Below are 23,190 nucleotides of genomic sequence, written 5' to 3'. Positions count from 1 at the left end.
ATTTCAGTTGAGTTTGTTTAAGCCGTCCCAAGATTGTTCTGCTGTTCACAATCATTTTCATATGAGTAATGCCAAGACAAGAAAATTAAATAACAACGAATATAGAAAATTAATTGTAATGCAAAACTATCTACATCTTTATCAACGATAATATTATAATATTCTCAACTTGAAAAATGTATGGAACACATGTAAGTTTTTTTTTTTATAAAATGTCACTTAATTTATTAAGAAAACCGCCAAAAAATTGAATAACACATTATTTACATTAGAGTGGTGGAATGGCGGACGATTTTTACAGTTTATAGGAACAGTTATGTAAATTAGGCCAGCTAGAAATAAATATATATATAAACACCCAGTGTTTTTTAATACGCTCTCTGGAGTTGTTAATGTGCTTTTTTCTAAACAAAATTGAGTTGAAATTTAAAATGTGGTAAGTACTTTTATGGGTCAGTTATGAGATGGTTGAAATTAAAGACACTTGTGACCCTTCAACTTTCAACAAAATTCGGTATTATTAATCAAGTGGTTCCTAGCACTGACCTGCCCCCAAGACGCTTCATTTTTTTTATAAAGAGCCTCAAAAGATATATTATACATTTTTTATTTATTGTAGGAATATTATTTGTAGTTAATTAAAGAAGTATTTTATTATAAAAAAAAATATTTTACTTCACTGCTTATTTCCTAACGCTCATAAAATGTTGTATATTATACGAGTGGAAGTTTAGTATTTGAATAAAACATAACACAAATAAATAGAATAGATTAACGATGAATAGATTAACGCACTACTATTTTGATAAACACATATAAGTAAATACTCAGGTGCATTAATCCACCTCGGTAAGTACAATAACAATAGATAATAATATTGCACAGAGAAAAATAAACAGTGTGACATAAATTTATGATTTACTAAGAAAACTGAACAGATATAAGAAGCCCCGCGCCCTTAGCTCAATTATTATTGTCTCACAAGGCTGCACGTGTAGGTAGGTCTGTATAGTCTCTATACAAAAACAACTTTGTTATTGCTACACTTATCCTTGAAAGTAACTATACGTATTTTATATCAAAGGATAAACTCAATATTATTACCTACTATTGTATGTATGTATAGGTGTATATCGTTAGGTGTATAAAATATTAATTGTTATTCCAACAGTTTTGCAAAACATCACAATTGCATTTATCAATTTTTGATTTATTATTCGAATATTATTTAGTTATTTGAAGAAGTATTTTACTATAGAAATATTTTACTTCACTGCTTATTTCCTAACAAGTATAAAACTGTATGCGTTTTAATGGGGGTTGACCCAGCATCTATATTATGGAGTTTTATAATAATTTAGGCAATATATCTTAATCACACGTGATGAACGTCCCTTGTATAAATTGTCGAGAATTCATGTACATAAAATCGAACTGAAAGCACGCATTGTGCAGTTCTATTGGAATAATTAATATGAATTATTTTTCTTACAAAAAAAAAAAACGCTAACGAGTAAACCCAATAGTTTTAAATCTCCAGCACAGTAGGGTAGAAACATATTGGGTCAGTTAGCCGGGAGGTCACAAGTCTTCAGAAATTACTATAAATGAATTTAAGGAAGTATACAATCATAATTTATATATACATATATGTAAATGGGTCAAAACGCCAAATACAAACGAACGTTTAAGCCCCTCTCCCCTCCACGGAACTGTAAAAAATATTGGTTTTTAGATTCGAGTACCAGAATGTTTTTAAAACTAAGTTAATAATTTAATTAATTCTTTTATTCGTGTTGTCCAAAATTTTAGAATTTTTCTTTAGAAAGCTAAGAAAATTGTACATGTGTAAATTTCAAATTGGGTTCTCCATCGAAAAGCTTAGAAAAACAATAAATAAAAGAGGTGAAAATTCATATAAAAAACTTAAAATTATATTGTTTTAACATATAATAATTATTTTAGCCATTTTGATTACTGTGGTGGTTTTTTCGACTTTTTTGTGAATTTTCACCTCCTTTTTTTCTAAGCGTTTTTACGGAAAATCCAGTTTGAAATTTACACATTTTATGTAAAATATTCTCAGCTTTCTGAAAAAAAAATGTTAGGAAAATTCTCAAATTTTGGGAAACACGGAAGGCCAAGATTTTAGATTATACACTCAATTTTAATGACTTTCTGTTACTCGCGCTCCAAACACCCCACGGTTTGTATGCTTAATTGTTTTACTTTTTTTGGCCACTTTAATTTTATTCAATTTTGAGACAGCCATTTTATTAAGAATTATTTGCTGAAAATATTTACTGGTCGACAACTAGTTTTGGATAATTACTTTTAAAGTTATTTAAGTTTAAAGTGTAGGATAGGAGGTGGAGTGCGGTAGAGTGCAATCAACAGCAACTTAACTGTACTCCACCTCCCATCCTATCCTTTAACTTTTAATAACTTTAAATGTAATTATCCAAAACTGGTTATCGACCAGTCAAAATTCTCAGCAAAACATTCTCAATAAAATAGCTATCTTTATTTTTTTTTTTTTTTTTATAATTTAAAAAGTAAAAGAGTTTTTAGAAGTATTTATTAATATAATACAAATATTTACCTGATACCTGTTAATTCATTCACACATAGCACAGTAAAGCACAGCACAGCACAGTACATAACCAGTAAATTTAATACGCAACGAGTGTGAAGTTTTCCTTAATAAAAAAACAATTATATATGTATATATATATATATATATATATATATATATATATATATATATATATATATATATATATATATATAACAACTGTTTCTTGGGACAATTTGTTGTTATTACTTTTAGCCCGGCTCTAGGCGTAGGTATCTTAGGTGTAATTTTCAGATTAAAATGTCTCAAACTACGCCCAACAAATTGAAATAAAGAAAAAGATTCCATCTCTTCTAGGAGTTTTTGATCAAATGGAAAAAAAAAAATATATAGCAATATAGTAATATTAGTTTTCAAGCACGTTACTGATAGAGGAAAATGGAACGATTCCTGCTTATAACTATAATAAGCCAACAGTGAATATATTATATAACTGTACAACAAGATTTAGTAATATTTCAAGCAACTTACTTCTGAGGACTTTGGTGATGTCTAGATGTTATCCGGAATAGTACACAATTTCGAATGAAAATGGCACATCAGTTATTCTATTATATATATATTGTATTAATATATCTATTATATATATATTGTATTAAAGCAAATACAAGAGCAGTGACCAGTTTCTTGATAAAAATAGGATAAACGCAAATGTGTGAGCACTATTGACAGATAATAATAATATTATGTTGGTCATTGAGTATTGTTTTAGATGACTAACAAACGCTATAGTATTGTAGATTTTAAACAAGGAATACAAATTTGAAATAGACTCGATTAGGATTCGAAAATGCCTCGGTTAGGTATTATTTTTTTTTTAACAAAATTATTCTATACAGGTATCATCAGTACATACTAATGGAAAATAGCCATTATAGCCATTACTAAGCTTATGGCTTATGGTTCAATAATGTCTTAATCAGGCCCCGTCAACATGTTTTTAAAATATAAGCTGGATGTGCAAGATGTCCAACGGAGAGTACTTACTAAAATATCTCCTAGGCAAAATGAGATTTAAAAAATAAATGTTCTAAAGAAACCATTTTAAATATAGATCACATAGATTGTGTTTTTTTAGTAAAAAAATTGATTTAAGAGGACGTTATACAGGCATTTTTTCGCAAAACCTTAAATTAAAGGTTAAACTGTGTGTGTAGTCGTTAGCTCAGTATTTTAACTCTTTTTTGGCAATCAGTTTATTTTTTGAACTATCACGGCATCCTTGAAAGCGATTTAAAAAAAATTTCTTTCAAAAAATACCTTTTTTTTAAACGTATCGAGGCGCTTTTTGGAATATTGTCTCGTTTTTATTTTATTAATAAGTGCTTTTACTCTAAAACCAAAATCAAGCGAGTTCTACTCAGTCTGCTTAACCATTTCTTTACCGCAAAAAATCACCTGTACGGCGGCTTTTAAATAAAAAAAATTGATAGTATATTTTTATTTTTAAAGTGTAAGTTTGGCTCAGATTAGGGAAACGGCCGACCGCATGTTCAGTTTTGAAATCCAAAATAATTATTAATAGTTATTGGTCCACAACCAAAAACAAGCAGTTGCTTTTAGTTTGCAGTAATAAACTATGATTCCTGGAGTATGATTTGCAGTTATAAACTACAATTTAGTTTTTATTTTTTAGTAATTCTTGATTTATATATCTTATCACTTTCATACTTGTATCAAATTTGATTTTATCACTCAACATACTATCATTGATTATAAATATTTAAAATCAATGATATTATCAAGCACACTGCACGTGCGTTAAAAAAACATAGATAACAATATAAACGGCAACTAAATAATATAACAACAATGATACAGGTTGGTTAAATTATGTAATTATTATATTATAATATAGTTGACACTACTAATTGGTGGACGTTTTCTGTTTGCATTAGAAAACGTTTTGTTTCTGATAATTGGTTTTTTAAGAGTTACAATATTCACTAAAAATGGAGGAAACGAATCAACAAGAATTAGTCGAGTCGGTTTACGTTTCTAGTGCTGTAAACAGTTCGCCTCATTGTCTAGATTGGGGCACAAATGGATTGGTGATCTTTGGCTCTTGCAATGCTGTCCATATGTATGATCCTCGAATAGATGCAAGTGAAATTATCAAATAAAAACAAATTAAACCTATTTGTTTAACTTTTATAAAAAAAATTGCAGGATCATTGCGACGGTCTGATTGTTTCAACGTTTCTACATCATACGAAGCGAGTAAACAGCGTCAAATGGATACAGCAGGCATCCAATAATAGTTTGGCTCAAGATTTCGTCTCTTGTTCTGCTGACAATTCTGCTGTACTATGGGAGGGAGTTCAACCTACGGGATATTATAAACGCAAAGAAAAACTTGTTGGTAATTATACCATTTTTAATAATGTCTTGTCGATTCAAACTTTGAATGTTACCCAAATTACAAACATATGGTTGTATTGTTGTTTAATATTAAAATCAGCAGTGACGTTTTTAAGTGGTGAGCAACCCCCTTCTCTGACCCAAGTTGTAAATTTATCTTTTTATGAAGCAGTGTTGAATTGGTTAAAACTATACCAGGAAGTTATCTTTTACTTCAGTAGCATGAGTTTCGACAATCCTATTCTAGTTATTAATATTTTGGTACAAATTTGGATTGAGTTATTAAAATTGAATAACGCTCAAGCACACATAAAGTTTTCCTCTATTTACTGTGAAAATCTAATGACTTTACAATTCCAAGACACTTTAGTTTTGATTTGCTCAAAACCATTTTGATGGAAAAAATAATTATTTTTTCTATTGTAATTACTGTAACAGTCTGACAAAAAATAAAAAAATAATCATTAATGTATACACTATGTATTTTAAGCTCTAAACTAAGAATTTTCAAATAATTGCCTATCCATAACTCCTTAATAAATGAGTATGTTGTGTGTTCTCTTAAAAACTATTTAACAAACAATATTAATAAACTAAAATACTATTCATCCGATTACTTAACAATAATAATTATTTGTATTATCTAACTTTAGTTTTAATAAGGGTTTCTTTGTTCTTTCAGGACATTCTGACGTGGTTACATCTAGTGATGCTATACGACTTTTAAATGATTCATTGTACATTGTTACAACTTCTGGCGATTGTACTGTAAAAATTTGGGTGAAATCTAAAGACGAGTGTAAGTAAAATAAAAAAAAACCATAACCTTAGATTTTAAAATGTGTTAGAATCAAACAACAGTAAATTTTATGCGTGTATGTGTGTCTGTATGTAGGTGTCATATCTTACACTATTTTGTTATTATTTTTTATTATAATATTTAAATTTGTTTTAGGTGATTGCCAGTGTTTCCAAACGCTCGATTTTAAAAACGTGCTGTGTATATCTGTTAAAATTGCTATTTTACCATACACTAACTGCCTGTTGCTGGCTTGTGGTTTATCTAATAGCAAAATACAATTATGCATTAGTAATTTTAGTAATGGAAAATCAGGATTTATTTCAAGTCACACTTTAGATGGCCATGAAGATTGGGTTCGTGCTTTAGATTTTATTTCTGAAGGTAAAGAACGATAAAGTTTTTTTTAGTTTTTACTGCCTTTTTTGGGACAATCGTAAAATAATAATTTGACACTGTTAATTAGTGTTCTGTTATAAATTTACAATCGATTTTGAATTTTTTGTACAACAATTAAATAAGCAATTGAAATGGTTGTCTTAAGTCGTGTCTTGAAGAACAACGGCAGAATTATAAATTAAAACATAGCATAATGCTTTTAGAAAATACTGGTGGAGGTTTGTTCCTTGCAAGTGGCTCGCAAGATTCCATGATACGATTATGGAAATTTACAACTGAAGAAAATACAAATGATAGTACATCAAATGAAGAAACATTGCAATTAGAACAGAAAAAAATTAATGTCTCTAAGCAAGATGGATCCAACTTAGTCTATGTCATTCAAACAGAATCTGTTATATCGGGTCATGATGGTTGGATTTATGGCGTGAATTGGAAGTCTAAGTCGTGTTCAGGTAACGTGAATTATATTTGTTTATTAGATTATAATATAGTTATTTATTTTTACTACCTTAAAATGCACATATTTTTCTCTCTGCATTGTATCTATTTTTTCCCTGCCAATGAAAATTCACCTGTAGAATTTTACAGTGTTTTTTTTGTTTAAAACAGGAGCACTGGTGAAGGTTTTCGTTCGTGCGTTATACTTAAGTGCTTAGATATTAAAAGAAATAATAAAATAATGTTTTTAATTTTGTTGTAGAATCCAAACTAGAATTGCTGTCGGTGTCAATGGATAAAACGCTCGCAGTATGGGCATTTGATGACAACAGTGGTCTTTGGATTGATTTTGTAAGATTAGGTGAAGTTGGTGGCAATACTTTAGGGTTTTATGGAGGTAAATTTTCTCCAGACGGTCAATGTATTTTAGCTCAAGGGCATGATGGATCATTTCACTTATGGAAAAAAGTAATTAAAATATAATTTTTCGGAGAATAATATGGTCGAGTTGGTTAACGGTTAAGTAGTCTTACTGGCTATTGTACACTTCATTTGAACACTTAACATGAACATTTCTTATCGCTCTTCTCACCAGTTTGATTTATGTGGTAAAATTGTAGTATTGTACTGAATTTTTAAGCGAAACTGGTGAGAACAGCTTTTAGTGAACATTCAACAATAAAAAAAAGGTTAAATCATTTTTGCCTTAACAGTGCTATTTATTTATTCAAATATTAGAACAAAGAAGATGGTGGTTGGTCTCCTGAAGTTACAATTGGTGGTCATTTTGGTTCAGTTGAAGACATAGCTTGGGAGCCAGAGGGAAGGTATCTTGTATCAGTGAGTTTTGACCAAACTACCAGACTTCACGCTCAGTGGCTGAAATCAAGTGAATCTAATAACATTTCAGTAAGTTTCTTTCAAAGCTTTGGCACAAAGCTTAAAATATATAAGTCTAACAAATAATGTGTGTGAACACAACTTTTTAACTATGGGTGTATATATTTTTTTAAGTGCTTTTATTAAAAATAAAATATTATACCTATTGGCCAAGATATTCATCTTTAAAATATGACATGCTACAACTTTTTCAAAAATATAATTAAATCAGTTTTACATTTTTTCACTCAGTGCATTCACTATAAATATGCAGCAAGAAACCAAAAAAAAAAAAAAGTCAAGCTAATTTTTAGCTTTGTAAATTTATTAAAAATAACAATATTTTAGTCTTAACATAAAAAATTAATATTATACAGTAATAGTCTATAGGCCGAATATAATAAAATTGGCCAATAATAATAACTAATTGTTAGAATTGTATTTGTAATCAATTTAATGAATGAAGAATTGGCATGAAATGGCTCGGCCGCAAGTACACGGATACAATATGTCAAGCGTTGTTATGTTGTCGAGTTTAAGTTTCGCGTCTTCGGCCGAAGAAAAAGTCATAAGAGTATTTCAAGCGCCTTATAACTTTTTAGAGAATATGAGCAATTTAGGAAAAATTCAGTTTCCTCCTGTCGGTGAGTTGTAATAACATGCAAACAATTTATCACAAAATATTTTGTCTCAAGTTAGTTGTCATCGTATTCTATATTACCTCTTGTACGACTGTGTAATAGACATACATTCCTAATCTTGTCCCCTCTATTTAATAATTAATTCTATACTTATCAAAGATATTTAGTCAACGCGCGATACATACATTTTTGTTTACTTTCAGACATTGCAAATAGTCCATTAGGAGCATCCGTTCCATCGCTTGGTTTATCCAATAAAGCAGTTTCCGGAGAAGACTGTAAAAATATGGCTAACCAAAAAACCAAAAAAGATTACCCCGAGCATTATTTTGTTCCTTTGACATTAAGTCGTAAGCTTATTTTATTGTTAAAATAGTTGTGTTTAGTGAAAAGTTTATGTATTTCTTAGAACCACCTACTGAAGAAGACTTAGTACAAAACACATTGTGGCCAGAAATTCAAAAACTTTATGGTCACGGATATGAAGTTTATTGTTTGGCGTCTTCACCAGACAGCAAATGGGTGGCTTCGGCTGCAAAAGCTACATCGGTTGAACACGCTGCAATTATAATATGGTGAATTATAATATTAATTTCCCTATAGTTGTTTTAAATTTCTTTGTCTACTTAGCCCCTTTTCCCATAAAGGTGTATTAATATAATATCCACCTTTTTTTTCTTCAAATTGGCTGATAATACTTTATATGGTACCTATATAAAGTATAAAACTAAATTTACATGACTTAATTAATTTTTTTTTTTCAGGAATACAAATGGTTATCAACAAGTACAAAAATTAGTATCTCATAATTTAACTGTAACCCAATTGGCCTTTTCGCCAGATAGCACAAAACTCGTATCCGTCTCACGCGACCGTACATGGACCTTGTTCAAGTATAATGCAGAATCGTGTTTGTTTAGTCTTGTTTTCAAATCAAACAAGCAAACGGGAATACATACTAGAATTATTTGGTGTTGCGCGTGGTCTCACGATTCCTCGTATTTCGCTACGGGCTCTAGAGATGGTAAATTAGTTGTTTGGGACAAATCTGACCGGTGCGAAACAGGCGACGATACGAAAGAATTGTATTGCCCCAAGAGCGATCCACTGATTGCATCCGAAGAGAGCTTTACATCAGTCGCATTCGCACCAACACATCTCAATAACGAGTCGGCGTACCTTATGGCTATAGGATGTGATTCAGGAAGAATATTATTGTATAAATGGAACTCTGAAGACAAATCTACTACAGCGTGGTTTGAACTAGCCAATATATTTAACGAGTATCCTTTGAAATATCAAATTATCAATTATAGCTTGTATAAAATGTGGCTCACATTGTTGTTTTTCATCGTTTATCGATCGTTGCGAATAAAATATAGTTTACACTTTGTACTGAAATTTTGATTACTGTAAATAAGCTATTATGTGTTTTCCTTACATTAGTACAAATTTAGATTGGGACATCATTTGACAGTTAAAAAACTCGTATTCCAGCCGTTGTTAAATAAAAAGGACGTTCGGCATAAGGACGGAGTTTTGCGGATGGCCAGTTGTGGTGCAGATATGATGGTTAGAATTTATAATGTGTTTATCAAACATCTTTAATATTTATGCATTTATTACTTTTGATCTACTTGTAAATAATTGTTTCAAATAACAAGAAATAACCAATTATATATATTACATACATATATGTACATTATTGAAAAAATGAAAAAACCTACTTTTTACTACACTAAAACAAAACTCCTTTTCCTTTCATCTCTTATATATTATAGTATGCTTGAAGTCGGAGGGGGACTTGGTTTTGTCAAAAGTGTCTGTTGCCCCTAAGTCCATGCCAGCTGTAACAATATGAGTATATTAAATATGTTGTGCGCTAGACAAGGTCAAACGATGAATTACAGATAAATATGTTATTTTTAAGCTATATTTTGGAATCTAGTGAGTAAGAGACAAGTTTTTTAAATGTTTTTTTAAACATACTAAACAAATAAATTACAAAAAAAGGTCAATTTAGAAGAAAAAACCCAAAATCTATGGAGAATTGTCGAAACTTGAGAAAGTTTTAATTCCAGCTACTTTTTCAAAGTACTAAATGATAAAAATTCAAACCACTGAATAGTGTGACTCGAAAGCAAGTATTTACATTAATTTTAGGTGTACTTGTTTTTAATCTCGGCCAACATTTTTTATGATAATATTTGAATATTCATCATAATGTATTTATTACCAAGTGTTTTCAAACGCAATTTGTATTCAACTTGTGGTCTAAATAAATAACACGTTAAAAGAGACCTATTTTTATTTATTTCTTCTTTATCATTGAAAACCAGAATTTAGCACGATGAGTAATCAGCTATGATACTTTATTGTCGACATGTTACTACCATAAGATTAGACTAAATTTAAATTTTATATCCGTAGGGATGATTTTGAAAAGTATCTTGTCCAGAATTAGATCAACTGGTCGAATTAGCCAGAAAAGTGCCAGGTGTCCTCCTTGGTTCTCGGATGACTGGAGGAGGTTTCGGTGGAATTAGTTTCTAAACAACAGAGATGTTAAATGCATCAACCCAGACAACAACAATGATAAATACAAACAATGTTTGCTGACACGTTGATCCCGGCGACGTCGATATTGATCCTGACATCTTCGGACCGTTGGCGGCTGTTGATCAACTCCTAACATCTGCTGACATCAAAACTGTTAAAATGTGCTGTCTTTTTTTTTTGCCAATTTTAAAATAGTAAGTTTTTTGCATGTTTCATCTTAGCAGCGATCAAAGTTTAAATAATAATATATTGTTATAACGAAACTTATTTTATTAAATTCAAATGAATTGTCAACTAACATTAAGAGTGTTAAGAGTGTATTTAATAACAGTTGGTGAAACCGGCTGTTTATTACTATTGATTACTGCGAGAATGGGCTAGGCAAGAATAGTAAGATAGTACGGTTTTTTTACTTGGCGATGGGCGAGCTCAGCTCCTCGATGGTCCGTGGCGTCGATGGCTGTTGGGCATTCTGCAAAGAAAACAAACATTACAACAACAAACACACAAATAACAAATAATATATTTTGGTCCACAGATATATACAATAAACTAGATGCTAACTAGTGAAAATAATAATAGAAGTCGACGTTTTTGTGAGATTTATGTGTGTACAAAATAATTTATATACATCTATGATTCTGTGCTATCAACTTGTACTCACAGATATATAAATAATAAACTAAATTGCTAACTAGTGACCCTAACCTAACCTAAACGGATTAATGTTCCATAAAGCAAAAAAAAATAATGTATATTGTAATGTATAGCAATGATTTATAACAATAAAAAAATGAATAACGGTTACGCTTGCCCCCGAGTCAACAGTAAACTTATAACTTACATTATTTATAACACCCTTTAATTACTAGGTTATTACTTACACCATTTTTATTATTCATAACACAGCTACTTATATTTTCTACTAACGGGGGTGGGGGCTTTGACTATTATCATTAGATCTTCTCATTATTACCATAAAGATTGTACCTATGTGGAACTGAAGTGACCATTATGGTTTAATCTATTCTGTGGTAATACCAATGGTGGACATAAGTCATATTCAGTGTACTGACCGGCGCTGGCTGCTAGTCGAACACTGTCTGCGGTGGCAGTAGTTAAGGCATAGCTAATACGGGCTGTGCCAGATAGAACGAGTCAAATACAACCTGGCTGGTTGACCGACGAATCCAACACAATCTGCAACGACGGCGTAATTAAATTTTAGAATCGAAATTGTAAAAATAACCAATGTTATTGGTTGTCCGGTAAACAGTATTATTCAAAACAAACACATTTTCATTTTTCACTAATCCGTAGACATTGCGATTTTATACTTGAATTTTTTTTAAATTATAATAATTTATGTACTATTGTTTTGTGCATAATTTATATATACCTATTTAATTCAATATACTAGCGTAGTGTATATAATATTTAAGAAATGGCAGAAACAAACGCCGTGCGACGGCCAGAGTTTGCCACCATCTAAGATTGAATTGGCAAAGTCGATCACGACACGACATAGTGGGATTGGTGTTTTCAATGCACCTTACCTGTATAATAAAAGGCGACTAAAAGGCTGATTTCTACACGGTCACTTCATCTTGAGCCCAACCTTTCTCGGCCCGCACTACTAGTCGGTCGTAGGCGATCCCTCCGGGGTGAACCACACCAAAGCCAGCGAGCATCTGCCCCGAATATAACTGCCATCGACGTGCTGACCTTTTAATAAACGTGTATGATCAAAAAACTTATAGTAGGTTAAACAAGTTAATAAGTTAAACGCAATGAAAAAAAGAAGAAAGTCAGTGAGACAAAATTGTACACATGAACTCAATAACAGGCAACAACGTAATAACAAATTATCGCTGGTAACGATGTTATTTGTAGTTTTTTTTTTTTTAGAATTGTTTAGAAACCATTTCAAGCCGGTAATTAGTTTTGTATTTTATTTTTTTAAAAGAGTTTACATATATTATGGTAACCAAATAGACAAATCGAGAATAATCTTGTAAGTTACATAATTTAAAATACACGAGTTAAACGCGAGGGCATTAGCAACTTTTTTTAAAATTATTGCTAGAATAAAGATCAGGATGAAAGGGAAATCTATCATCTTGATAAGTAAAGATTTAAAATTATTATTTCAAGATTCGGCTAGTTTTATCGCAATTTTTAAAAATGATCTTTAACTATTTGAACAACTTTGTGCAAAAATAGTTATATTTTAAGAAAAAAAAAACTTAACCTTTTTGGATGAAACACAAATACGAGATGCTGCTTTTTGTCCTGTCGTAGTTTTGGTATCTTTCAATTTTTTTTTCTAAAGCCTGAATATACCATCAAGAAATGAAGTTGATTAAAAATGTACTTTTATCTCTTCTTGTGGCGATTCAATTTAGATATCCGACAAGTTAACCATGTCCGATTTTATTATTTTGTTTTCGTCGCTCATTTTAAAAATTTTAGTTGATTTAATTTCCTTGACCGTGATGCAGTGGCGTACATTCAATCTTACTCTGGGGGGGGGGGGCTGTAAAAATAATACTACCTAACCACCAGATGTTTCAAAATGATAAACAACTTTTTTCCCACCAAAAAATAACTAAATAAATAACTAATTCGATTTGTGCAATATTTTTATGCATTTATAAATACATAAACTCAATTTTAATCATGGGAGTTGTATGATTATTATCTCAAATAAAAGTTCCAGGGAATTTCTTACAGTGGAGACAATTTAAAATCATCTATGAGTATATTTACTAATGCACTAACAATTGGCTCAAAAACATAACAATATTAATTAACGACATGGATAAAAACTGTATCACCGTTTACAGTTAAAAATAGAATAATAAAATAGAATTATAAACGAAATTTACTTTTAAATGCATCTTCGTTTATTAGTTTCGAATATAAAAAAAACACAATATTGTTATATATTAGATTTAAAATTTAAATTAAATGTTTAAAAATGTAGTATAGTTTAAATTAATTTAGATGGTTTAAATTTTTTAGTTAATAAAATCGTATACGCTCTAGATTAAGAATTTTATATTTATTGATATCAATATTACATTTAAACATGATATTTTTTTAAATGTATAAACAAATTTGACTGTATCATAGTTAACGTACTACCCTTTACATACATATAGAGTGATCCATCTAATGTAAGCCACTCATTGAAAAGAGTGTCTTACATCACCTTGTATCACCTTGAAAATATTTATTTATGAATTTTTTTCATGACTATCACTGTATCATATTACTATATATTATACATTTACTTACCTTTTAAGTTAACTTGTGTGCTTGACGATGGCGTCGTCTCGGATTAAATATTTTGTTCTTGTAAAATAAGATAACATAATATATTTCTAGTCACATGTTGTTATTTGTATCCGAGTCAAAGCGTAAAAAATATAACAAAAACGACATAGTATAAAAATCGTTTCTAGCGACTTGGGTAGAAACCTTGGAAAGTGACCTAATTTGGATGTATAATTTGGCCCTTTCCGTTCTCATTGGTGTACTACAAGAATACAAAGTATGTAATAAATTAATATACAGAAAATTATTTAGTAATATTTCAGTATTTATTAATTATGAAGCATAATATTTCATTTATCATAATATGTGGTATTATCGACGCCAATAGGGCGGTTGATTGTGGTCTGGAAAATTTGGCGAAAGTGTTCTACAATCATGTCGTGAAAATTGTCAAGCATTACAGGATTACTATTTTCGGTCAAGTAGAATTCGTTGTCACCCGGACAGTCGTGCATGGACTCCGTCAGTTGTTCGATGATCATTTTTTCCACACATTTCATTTGTCCGTAGCTAAATTTCCTATTATATGTGAAAAAATGTTTAACGTACAAATGGAGCAGCAACACCGCATACAGGATCCGGCGGTCGTATTTAGCGTTCATGTTGAAGAGTATCACCAAAGCGTCTTTTGAAATTTCTTCGAAACGTTCGAACTTATTTCTATCATTGGGTTTTTCAGTATTGGTGTGTAGTAAAAAGGAGGTTGTATTTGTCAATTACAATTAAAAATGCTGCTAACATTTTACTATCAATAATTGCTTTCTATTCTACAGTTTTTATTATAACTGAAAGTGATAAAATCACTTTTAAATAAACGCTTCGATGCGAATCTGTGGATAGTATGTTCAAACTAGTTATAGCGGTTTAGAAAATATCGTGGGACCAGCAATAATGTACTAAAAATTTAATATTTAGTCTTGTGCAGGGTGGATACGATAAGGGTGGATCGTCTGTCTATAAAAATGTACTGTCATAGTTACCTATGTATCGTAATAAACAATATAATGAAAATATTTTCATTACCTGTTGACTGTTGATTCACACACACATAGCAACCTAGAAACTGACTACGGATAAAGTGTAAATTTACCCTTTTTTTCGGGGTTTTTCCTTATTAAAAAAAAAATTTGACTACAAATTTTTGAGAAAATTGTAAATGTTATAGTTCCATTTTAGATCTACCTTTGGTCTAATTTTCAGATCTAAATCTCTAAAACTTTGCTTGAAAAAGTGAAATAAAGAAAAAAAATCTATCCCATCTAAGGGAAAGGATTTATGATATTTTTTTGGTTTGTTAATGTTTATCGATAGTACTATGTTTAAAAAACAATTCATATAAATTTGGAACATTTTCGACTATTTTTAAAAAAGTTGTAGAGCATCGTAATTTTAGGTGTTTTTCTCGATTTTGATGGGGAAGGGGTGACTTTTTTTAATTTTTGACCTGATAAAGTACCTTCCAGGTATGATTTCTGATCTATAGAGTTGCTACACAAAGAAATCGGCTCAGTGGTTTACGAGATATCGTGGGTCCAGACACCAACAAAAAAATAAAAAATAAAAACACATGATTGTAATAACAATACCTTCTCAGCTCCGCATCGAAGTTAAAAAAGTATAGGTTATAATATCAGATATGACTATTGTTATTGGTAACAAGGCCACCGCTGAGCACGGCTTCACGTGCCGGTACCGACGCATCTATCATTGTCGCCGTTTGAGTAGATGTATGAGACAACGTCAACGTTTGGGTCGCTATACTGACCGTTGACAATGTTTGGCACGACACACTGACCATGGTCGATGTTTGAGTGGACGCACAGACCGTATTCAATGGCACAGCTGATGTTATATTATATTGACACACCGGTGGCGGTGGTGGCACGCTGGTATCAATAAATGCAGGCGGTGGCGGCCTAGTCAAGTCCGCCATCGTCGGTGGTGGTATAGGCGGTGTTGATATACGACACTGGCAATTGTTGCATGTCCACCTACAACGGCGAAGGCGGGAAAAACGATTTGAGTATACAAGTTTACAGCAAGAATTTTTAAAGAACAGTTTATACAAAGTTAAATGGTAAATTACAAAATTAGTTATAACGACAAACAATATATATATATATATATATGTAAATAACAACGGTAACGCTGTTATTTAAAAAAAACATTTTAGAATTATTTCTAGCCGTCAACTTATTTTCTTCAACAAGTTATCATACGGTAATCAAATATACAAATCGATTATTGCTAGAGTAAAGGTCAGGTAAAATAAAAAATTAGGCCATTCCGGGGATAGTTTTGTGAAATTACAGTCGTCTGCTTTTAAAATAAAAGACGGTTGTACGGTTTTGACATTTTCATGTCTTAGCTCTGGCACATAACCGAAAAAAGCTTTACCATAAAAGCGTAACGAAAATAGCGTTACCATAAAAGCGTAACGAAAATAGCGTTACCAAAAAAGAAATGGGGATGAAGATGAGGTTGGAATGGGAAAGGGGTGGAATTAGCTATGGCAAATAACCGTAAAAAGGGGTAAGGAAAAAAGCGTTACCACACGGAGATGGGTTGGAGGTGGAAATAGGGGTAGGAGATAAGGGGTGGGGGTGGGATAGGGTAGGGGGTGGGCGCAGGAGATAGGGGTGGAAGATAAGGGTGAGTGATAGGGAGGGATATAGGGGGGGAGAGTAGGGATAGGGGTTAGTGATAGGGACGGGAGATAGTGGGTAGGGGAGAGGGGTAAGATATAGTAGATAAGAGATATGTTGTACGTTCAAATTAGAACTAAATAATAAATTCAAAATAGTTTAAATCTCTATGTTATGTTACTTTTGGCCAGATAATAAACACTACAATTTTAGCCAGAAACTTGATTGTACATAATTTTTTAATCACCTTGGCCTTATGCTGTAACTGGAAGCTCCATGTAATTTTTTTTTTTTAATTATAATTCCACAACTAATTTAAATTTATTCGGTACTTCAACGAGACATAAAAATGCTCTTTCGTGGTTGCAGACTCGGCTGAAAAATTTTTTCTTATTATTTCATTAAAAACACAAATATCATATCGTTTGTGTGTACGATAAATTATAAAACAATTACAAAAATGTTGACATCTTATTTTTTCCATAAAATTCTTCTGTAGATGGTCATATTAATAAAATCTGTCAGTTAAAAAATACACCCCCCCCCCTACTTTTTTTATATGTTGGTGGGCACGTAAAAAAAAAAATGACTGTAAGTAAACCTTGTAATTAACTGTTCAATGAATTTTTCTTTTCTTCTTTTAACTTTTTCACGATGAATACTTAACATCACTTATATCATTTAATTGGTCTTCACCCGTCGTAGACTGAAGCCAAGTTTTAACTCTTCGTGAAGTACTAAAAAACCTTTCGGCTGTACGACTTGCGGCTGGTAAAGATAGAAAAATTTCTAATGCAATTGTAATGCCAGGGAAAATATTTGTATTGTATGTTCTAGTAAATCTATAATGTCCATGCTTAACGGTCTTTTTTTTTTACCATAAACTATATCAACTTTCATTCGTGTTTTAATGATATTTTAGGTATTGTTTACTGATGATATAGTTTTGCAGTTTAGCAATATTTATTATAAGAAACGATGAAGTGTTTTTTTTAATTTTGAAAATTTAGATTGCATTAAAATATTTCACAATATCTCAAATAATATCTACCGTCTTTCCGAAGCATAACATATCATTTGCCCACAGGTCCTGTACCCTAAGGAAAATATAAAATAATTACCAAAGGAAAAATTATTCTTTCTATTAAGAGGGCGTCGCACCGGTGATTTTCAGTGGTAAAAACATATTTAAGCAGACTGAAAATAACTCGCCTAATTTTGGTTTTAGAGTAAAAGCACCCATTATAAAATTAAAAGACAACAATATTCCGGAGGGTAAGACGGTGCGTTTTTTAAAAAAAAATAATTTTTTGAAAAGTTAAAATAGTCGTTATTTCTAAACTATGTATTGAGCGTTATACTTGGAATAATGAAAAAAATGCACCGCCTTGCCCTCCGGAATATTGTTCTCTTTAAATTTTATAATGAGTGCTTTTACTCTAAAACCAAAATTAAGCGAGTTATTTTTAGTCTGCTTAAACATGTAGAGATTTTTAAATCGCTTTCAAGGAAGCTGTGATAGTCCAAAAAATAAATTAACTACCAAAATACAAGTCCTAGTTATTGAACTAATAGTTACAAATTACATTTTAACCTTGAAAATAAGATTTTGTAAGCAATGGCTATACTTTAATCCTTAAAAATGGGCCGTGCGATGCCTTCTTAAACCGGTTTTAATGTTCACACATTTAGAGAACATCCAAAGAAATAGCTGATCCACTGTATCATTTTCCCAACAAACTTCATGCTTGTAGAATGAGCCGTCAAATTATCCGGGATTGCGAAATATGGAATAAACAGGTAACTTTATAAAAGTCAGTTTACCCATCGTGACTTGAATAATATGCATATTGCATACCTATTCCTATTAAAATTTAAACCTTGTCTCACTTTTTCATGTTTTTAGATAAGAACTCTTGGCGGCCGCTTTATCATTGCTCGATATGCAACCAGTTTATCTACACAGCCGTGACTATGGTTATGGTAACTCTGATAATGAAATGTATTAAATTATGATAATAAGCACGAGGCAGGAGGCTAGCCGCTAGTGTTACGAACGTATCGTGAAATTCACAAAAAACTACCTCGGTATTTTAGTAATTTATGAAAGGCGATAAATGTTTCATTATTGAATAAGTCCTAAGCACATTGTCGTTTACAGTTGGCGGCAATACAATATTTTTTATTATCCCCGATGTACACCTACGAACTATGATTATCGAAACCACAGTACACCAATCACCCATGCAAATGGACGCACTACCAAAAGTTCTTCCAGGAAAAACAATTGACGAAACGGTGTCTAAATTGGAATCCGAAGAAGTAAGAAATTTGTTACACGTACTAGTAAACCAAGTTAATGACAAAGACACCCGTGGCGTTGCATTAAAATGGTTAAATGCCATAATAGTATCGAACCGAATGCGAATCATCAGAGATCCTACACTACATGAAGCATTAAACTCTTTGGAACCTTTAAGTAGTCCATCCTATGTTAAACTGTTGAAGCTGAAAGGACGTTTGGATACAATAACAGAACGTATGACTAAGAGGAAGAGTGGAACTTTGGAACCATACATCACTTACATGGATGAAGATTCTACTGATAAAATTGACAAATTTTTACTCATGAATCAAGTAAAACCACTAGAGTCTGACGATGATGATAACATGGATTTAAGTAAAATTGTATAATTTTTAAACATTTATAAATAAATTATTTTAGTACAATAAAAAAAAAAACTATGTAACATTGCATTTACTATATACTTATTTCATGTGGTTACACTCATTGTGACTTAATAAAAAGTTATTCGTTTTTAACTAATATTTGTTGCTCTTGGCATATTTTGTTAACTAAATCGTTGAACGCCTCAAACTGATCAGCAAAAACATGATGGCCAGCATTTGGAATTTTCTAAATTTAATCGTACATAAATAATTAATACATGCATCAATCAAACAGTTATTCTGTAATACCTCAATATTAACTATGCCGTTTAATCGTTCTTTCTTAACAATGTCTGCAATACTTTGATCCATCCAAGTGTCTTGACCATATATAAATGTAATTGGCACGTTGTTGTTAATATTTTGCACACGTTTTATCATAGGATTTTTAGCCCAACCGAATCCTGTTAGCAAACTGTGAAAAGCGCTTTCACCACTGAAATAAATGAATAATAACTACATATACATAATACCAGTTTTATTTATAAAAAGATTAATATTTTTATACAAGTTTCAGGCAAGTATTGCAAAACATTAATATTAATAAAACCAACTTTTATTTGAGAAAAAAAAATATCTAATTGAAGCTTCTTCATTGGAATTATTGGTTTAACCCATCAACGGCAAGAATATATTTGATTACAATAGTTTCTCATCGTTGATGGGTTAATATTTTAGGGAGACATAGGTCAGGATAAACTTGAAAAACCCAGGTAAACATGTTTTCCCTTAGGGCCTAATTATAGAATATACAATTAATAATTATTTCAAATCATAGGCAGTGTATTACTTACTAGAGAAGTGAGACAACTCCTCGGCACTATTCGTAAATGTATATTCATAAATAATTAGCATGTTTATGTTTTACTATAGCCACATTAAATTACTATATACATTTGACTATTAAGAAGATACTATACACCAAATTTTCTAGCGTTAAAATGTACCAACGAAGAATACGTTTTAGAGCAAAAATACCTACAACAAAAACGAAAGATAATAAGATTTTGGAGACTTTTGATAAACTTAATACCTATTTGACATTTTAAACAACATTTTTTTTACTTGTTTAAAATAGCTTTAACTATTATTCATGTTATTATTTTTAAAATTGGATACGACATTGTCTCCAAAATGTTGTTATCTTTCGATATTATTTATAATAGGTGGTTTTGCTCTAAAACTACCATTGACTTAGTAAAACGCATTCTGAATAGCTATGTTTAGATGAAAAACATAATTAAAATCGCTGTCAAGGAAATGCTGTTTTAGTCCAAAAAACGAGTCTTTACTAAACTAATTATTACACATTACAGTTTCAAAAAATGCCTATACCTAACTCCTTTATAAATAGGAGAATCATGTCTTCTTGAGGAAATAAACTTTTAAGTTCATTGCTTGGTATCAGGGAGTAATAACTTACGTAGGGCGCTGAGAATTGCATTGGTAAATATATTCTCCGACGTGAGTTGTTTTTTCACCAAGAACTGGCTCAAATTTCTTCAAAATATCAGATCGTAAGTTTATTACTAGCCATTGTCCTTAAAAACAGTTATAAAATTATAATAAAATAAAACATCTAGTATTACTATTTTAATATACAAAGAAGTTAAGAATGGCCATGAGCATTAAAATTGAGAACTCCCGACACGTGTGCGCTTTTGTACATATTGCATTCAACTTGTTGTGTGTAACGTACACTAAAAAGCGTACTAATGTGGACTTACCTTTAGAGAGATTAGTATAGAGAAATTTAGACATGAAGGTAGTTCGATAAATTGGGGAGATTTTATAAATGAAAATATTGAAATTTGTGGAATGAAAAAAGAAATGTACAAGTGAAAATCAACAGAGAAATCGACAAGTGTATATTTCTAATCTCGTGTCTTAACTACAACGCAATCCAGTAATTGCAGAATTATTATTAATGGAAATTCTAGAGACACCGTTAATAATAAACTTACCAAAAGGTCCAGCAAATCTTACTGGCCACAATGGATTGAGGGGTTTGAGTACGTAAAAGATTCCTTTTACCCACCATGGTATTTTTTTGTTTATATCTTTTTTTTCTTCAGGAAATCCCCAAGGGTCTGCAAGAACCAAGTGGTGTACTCTAATAATAATAATAAAATAATAATGAAAGTAAATTACCACAATTAAAATAATGTATATAGCTAATACCTTTCAGGATATTGTAAAGTATATGCAGTAGCTAAAAATCCTCCGAAACTATGTCCAAGTAAAATACATTTTTCGAGTTTCATTTCTGATCTCCATTTTTCTATAGCATTTACATACTGCTGTTCAACTTGTATACTATCAGAACTGAATTGAGGTCTAGAACTACGTCCAAACCCCAGTAGATCCATAGCATACACTGGTCTACGGTTATTAGATAACTTGTCTAAATTCATACACCATAATGCAAGGCCAGCACCAAATCCGTGTAACAGAACTACAGGAGTTTCTTGTTTATCGCTATTCATTTCCAACGTCCATATTTTATCCTCCTGTTCAACAACTGGGCCCAAGTTCACATAACGTGTTCGATATGGTGATTTAACATCTAAAATGTAAAATGAACGTTTGTCTTATAATGTAAAATAAAAAAATAAAACAATCAAACTTACATAATAATAACTTTTGTTCGGCTTCTTGTAAAAACTTCCAAGACATTGAGCTTCTAGGGAACCAGCTCCAAAAGAAACTACCTCTGGAAAACGTTTAAATTTATATTAAGTTTTATTTATATAAGGTCAACTGCACTTGTTAAATTGTTAGCAAGTACATAACTAGACTAGATCAACAATTACTATGTTACCTATAAACTGATGGCGCTTCAGTGTCAGTGTTTGTTGTCATTATTGTAATAGAACTTCGTTTGTTTTACATCAAGTCTAAAGTCTACAAGAGTACTTAAAAACATGTCGAATTCATAATATCAGCTTGGCGAAAAACAACCACTCAATATTTTGAGCTGATTATATAACATAAGTTGGCGATAAGCATGAATATAGAATATATTATAATTTAGAACAACGTCTTTGTATTATTAAATACAAAGTAGAATAATATTATGAAAAGTATTTATTATTTAGTGATAATTTAATATTTATTATCAACCAACTGACGTGCAACATAATATAAGGTAAAACATAATATTACATAACAATAGACCAACTAATTAGGGTCCAGGGGTTCTAAAAACTATATTGAAAAAAAAACCTAAATATAATCTCTTTGAAAACTAAATAAATATTAAAATATCAAAATTGCCTTATTAATAAATGTAAAATGTAAATTAATTACTACTAAATAAATAAAATTGACAACACTGAACCGTTATGTTATAATCTATTTGAATGTAAAAAAATAATGATGTAACGAACATTTTCAATTAAAAGTTTTAACTAATGAAATGGATATTTTTACTTAGGACTTATTATTCTGACACTTGAAAATTTGGATTTTTATTGGAGGTCTTGGCAAATATCATTCAAGTACTAATAGAGAATAGGTTATCCTTATTTTTAAATTATGGATGATTGAATATTACCAATCTTCTTAAATATTCTTTTAATATTTTTGGACTTTTAAATACTTACTCATTTAATATTCATATTTAATATAAATTATCGTATTTTCAAAACCAGTAATTAATTAAAAAAATAATTATGCCCCGACCCAACTATGCTCCTGCACTGAATAACAATTATTGTTCAGATCTAAAAACAATCAATTTTTAGTTTTATCACCTGGGGC

The 23,190-nt window shown here is 30.8% G+C and overlaps 3 protein-coding genes across 3 annotated transcripts; 2 read left to right on the top strand and 1 right to left on the bottom strand.

The window, feature by feature from the left end:
* Positions 1 to 4,402: 4,402 nt before the first annotated feature.
* Positions 4,403 to 9,861, top strand: LOC126834808 (elongator complex protein 2). The gene is made up of 13 exons (XM_050566986.1): positions 4,403 to 4,456; positions 4,534 to 4,737; positions 4,805 to 4,997; positions 5,679 to 5,795; positions 5,952 to 6,179; positions 6,398 to 6,649; positions 6,898 to 7,103; positions 7,374 to 7,544; positions 7,981 to 8,158; positions 8,359 to 8,505; positions 8,565 to 8,730; positions 8,920 to 9,438; positions 9,613 to 9,861. Exons 2-13 carry the CDS (start codon positions 4,588 to 4,590, stop codon positions 9,761 to 9,763), a joined length of 2,478 nt encoding a protein of 825 aa, XP_050422943.1. The 5' UTR covers positions 4,403 to 4,456; positions 4,534 to 4,587; the 3' UTR covers positions 9,764 to 9,861.
* An 8,850-nt stretch (positions 9,862 to 18,711) lies between these two features.
* On the top strand, positions 18,712 to 19,461 carry LOC126834210 (uncharacterized). Its single transcript, XM_050565976.1, has one exon. It carries the CDS (start codon positions 18,910 to 18,912, stop codon positions 19,390 to 19,392), a length of 483 nt encoding a protein of 160 aa, XP_050421933.1. The 5' UTR covers positions 18,712 to 18,909; the 3' UTR covers positions 19,393 to 19,461.
* LOC126834209 ((Lyso)-N-acylphosphatidylethanolamine lipase) lies at positions 19,302 to 22,534 on the bottom strand. The gene is made up of 7 exons (XM_050565975.1): positions 22,250 to 22,534; positions 22,059 to 22,141; positions 21,610 to 21,994; positions 21,393 to 21,541; positions 20,852 to 20,969; positions 19,678 to 19,864; positions 19,302 to 19,615 (listed from the first exon to the last, which is right to left on the bottom strand). The coding sequence occupies exons 1-7, from the start codon at positions 22,288 to 22,290 to the stop codon at positions 19,508 to 19,510; spliced, it is 1,071 nt and encodes a 356-aa protein (XP_050421932.1). The 5' UTR covers positions 22,291 to 22,534; the 3' UTR covers positions 19,302 to 19,507.
* Between the last annotated feature and the right edge of the window lie 656 nt (positions 22,535 to 23,190).

The sequence above is a fragment of the Adelges cooleyi genome, unplaced genomic scaffold (assembly GCF_023614345.1).
Source record: "Adelges cooleyi isolate 19-005CV unplaced genomic scaffold, UGA_ACOO_1.1 ACOO_flye_CR_arks_rails_tigmint_CR_PRNA_21, whole genome shotgun sequence".
Lineage (NCBI taxonomy): Eukaryota > Metazoa > Arthropoda > Insecta > Hemiptera > Adelgidae > Adelges > Adelges cooleyi.
Note: the sequence above shows the minus strand (reverse complement) of the source record. Positions and strands in the feature narration are given on the sequence as shown.

Coding starts and splice junctions, on each gene's coding strand:
- LOC126834210 (XM_050565976.1), top strand. CDS start 18,910: ATGATTATCGAAACCACAGTACACCAATCACCCATGCAAATGGACGCA.
- LOC126834209 (XM_050565975.1), bottom strand. CDS start 22,290: ATGACAACAAACACTGACACTGAAGCGCCATCAGTTTATAG. Junction 22,142..22,249: donor GAAGCGCCATCAGTTTATAG/GTAACATAGTAA, acceptor AACGTTTTCCAG/AGGTAGTTTCTTTTGGAGCT. Junction 19,616..19,677: donor ACGGCATAGTTAATATTGAG/GTATTACAGAAT, acceptor GATTAAATTTAG/AAAATTCCAAATGCTGGCCA.
- LOC126834808 (XM_050566986.1), top strand. CDS start 4,588: ATGGAGGAAACGAATCAACAAGAATTAGTCGAGTCGGTTTACGTTTCT. Junction 8,731..8,919: donor CACGCTGCAATTATAATATG/GTGAATTATAAT, acceptor TTTTTTTTTCAG/GAATACAAATGGTTATCAAC. Junction 9,439..9,612: donor CTAGCCAATATATTTAACGA/GTATCCTTTGAA, acceptor GTACAAATTTAG/ATTGGGACATCATTTGACAG.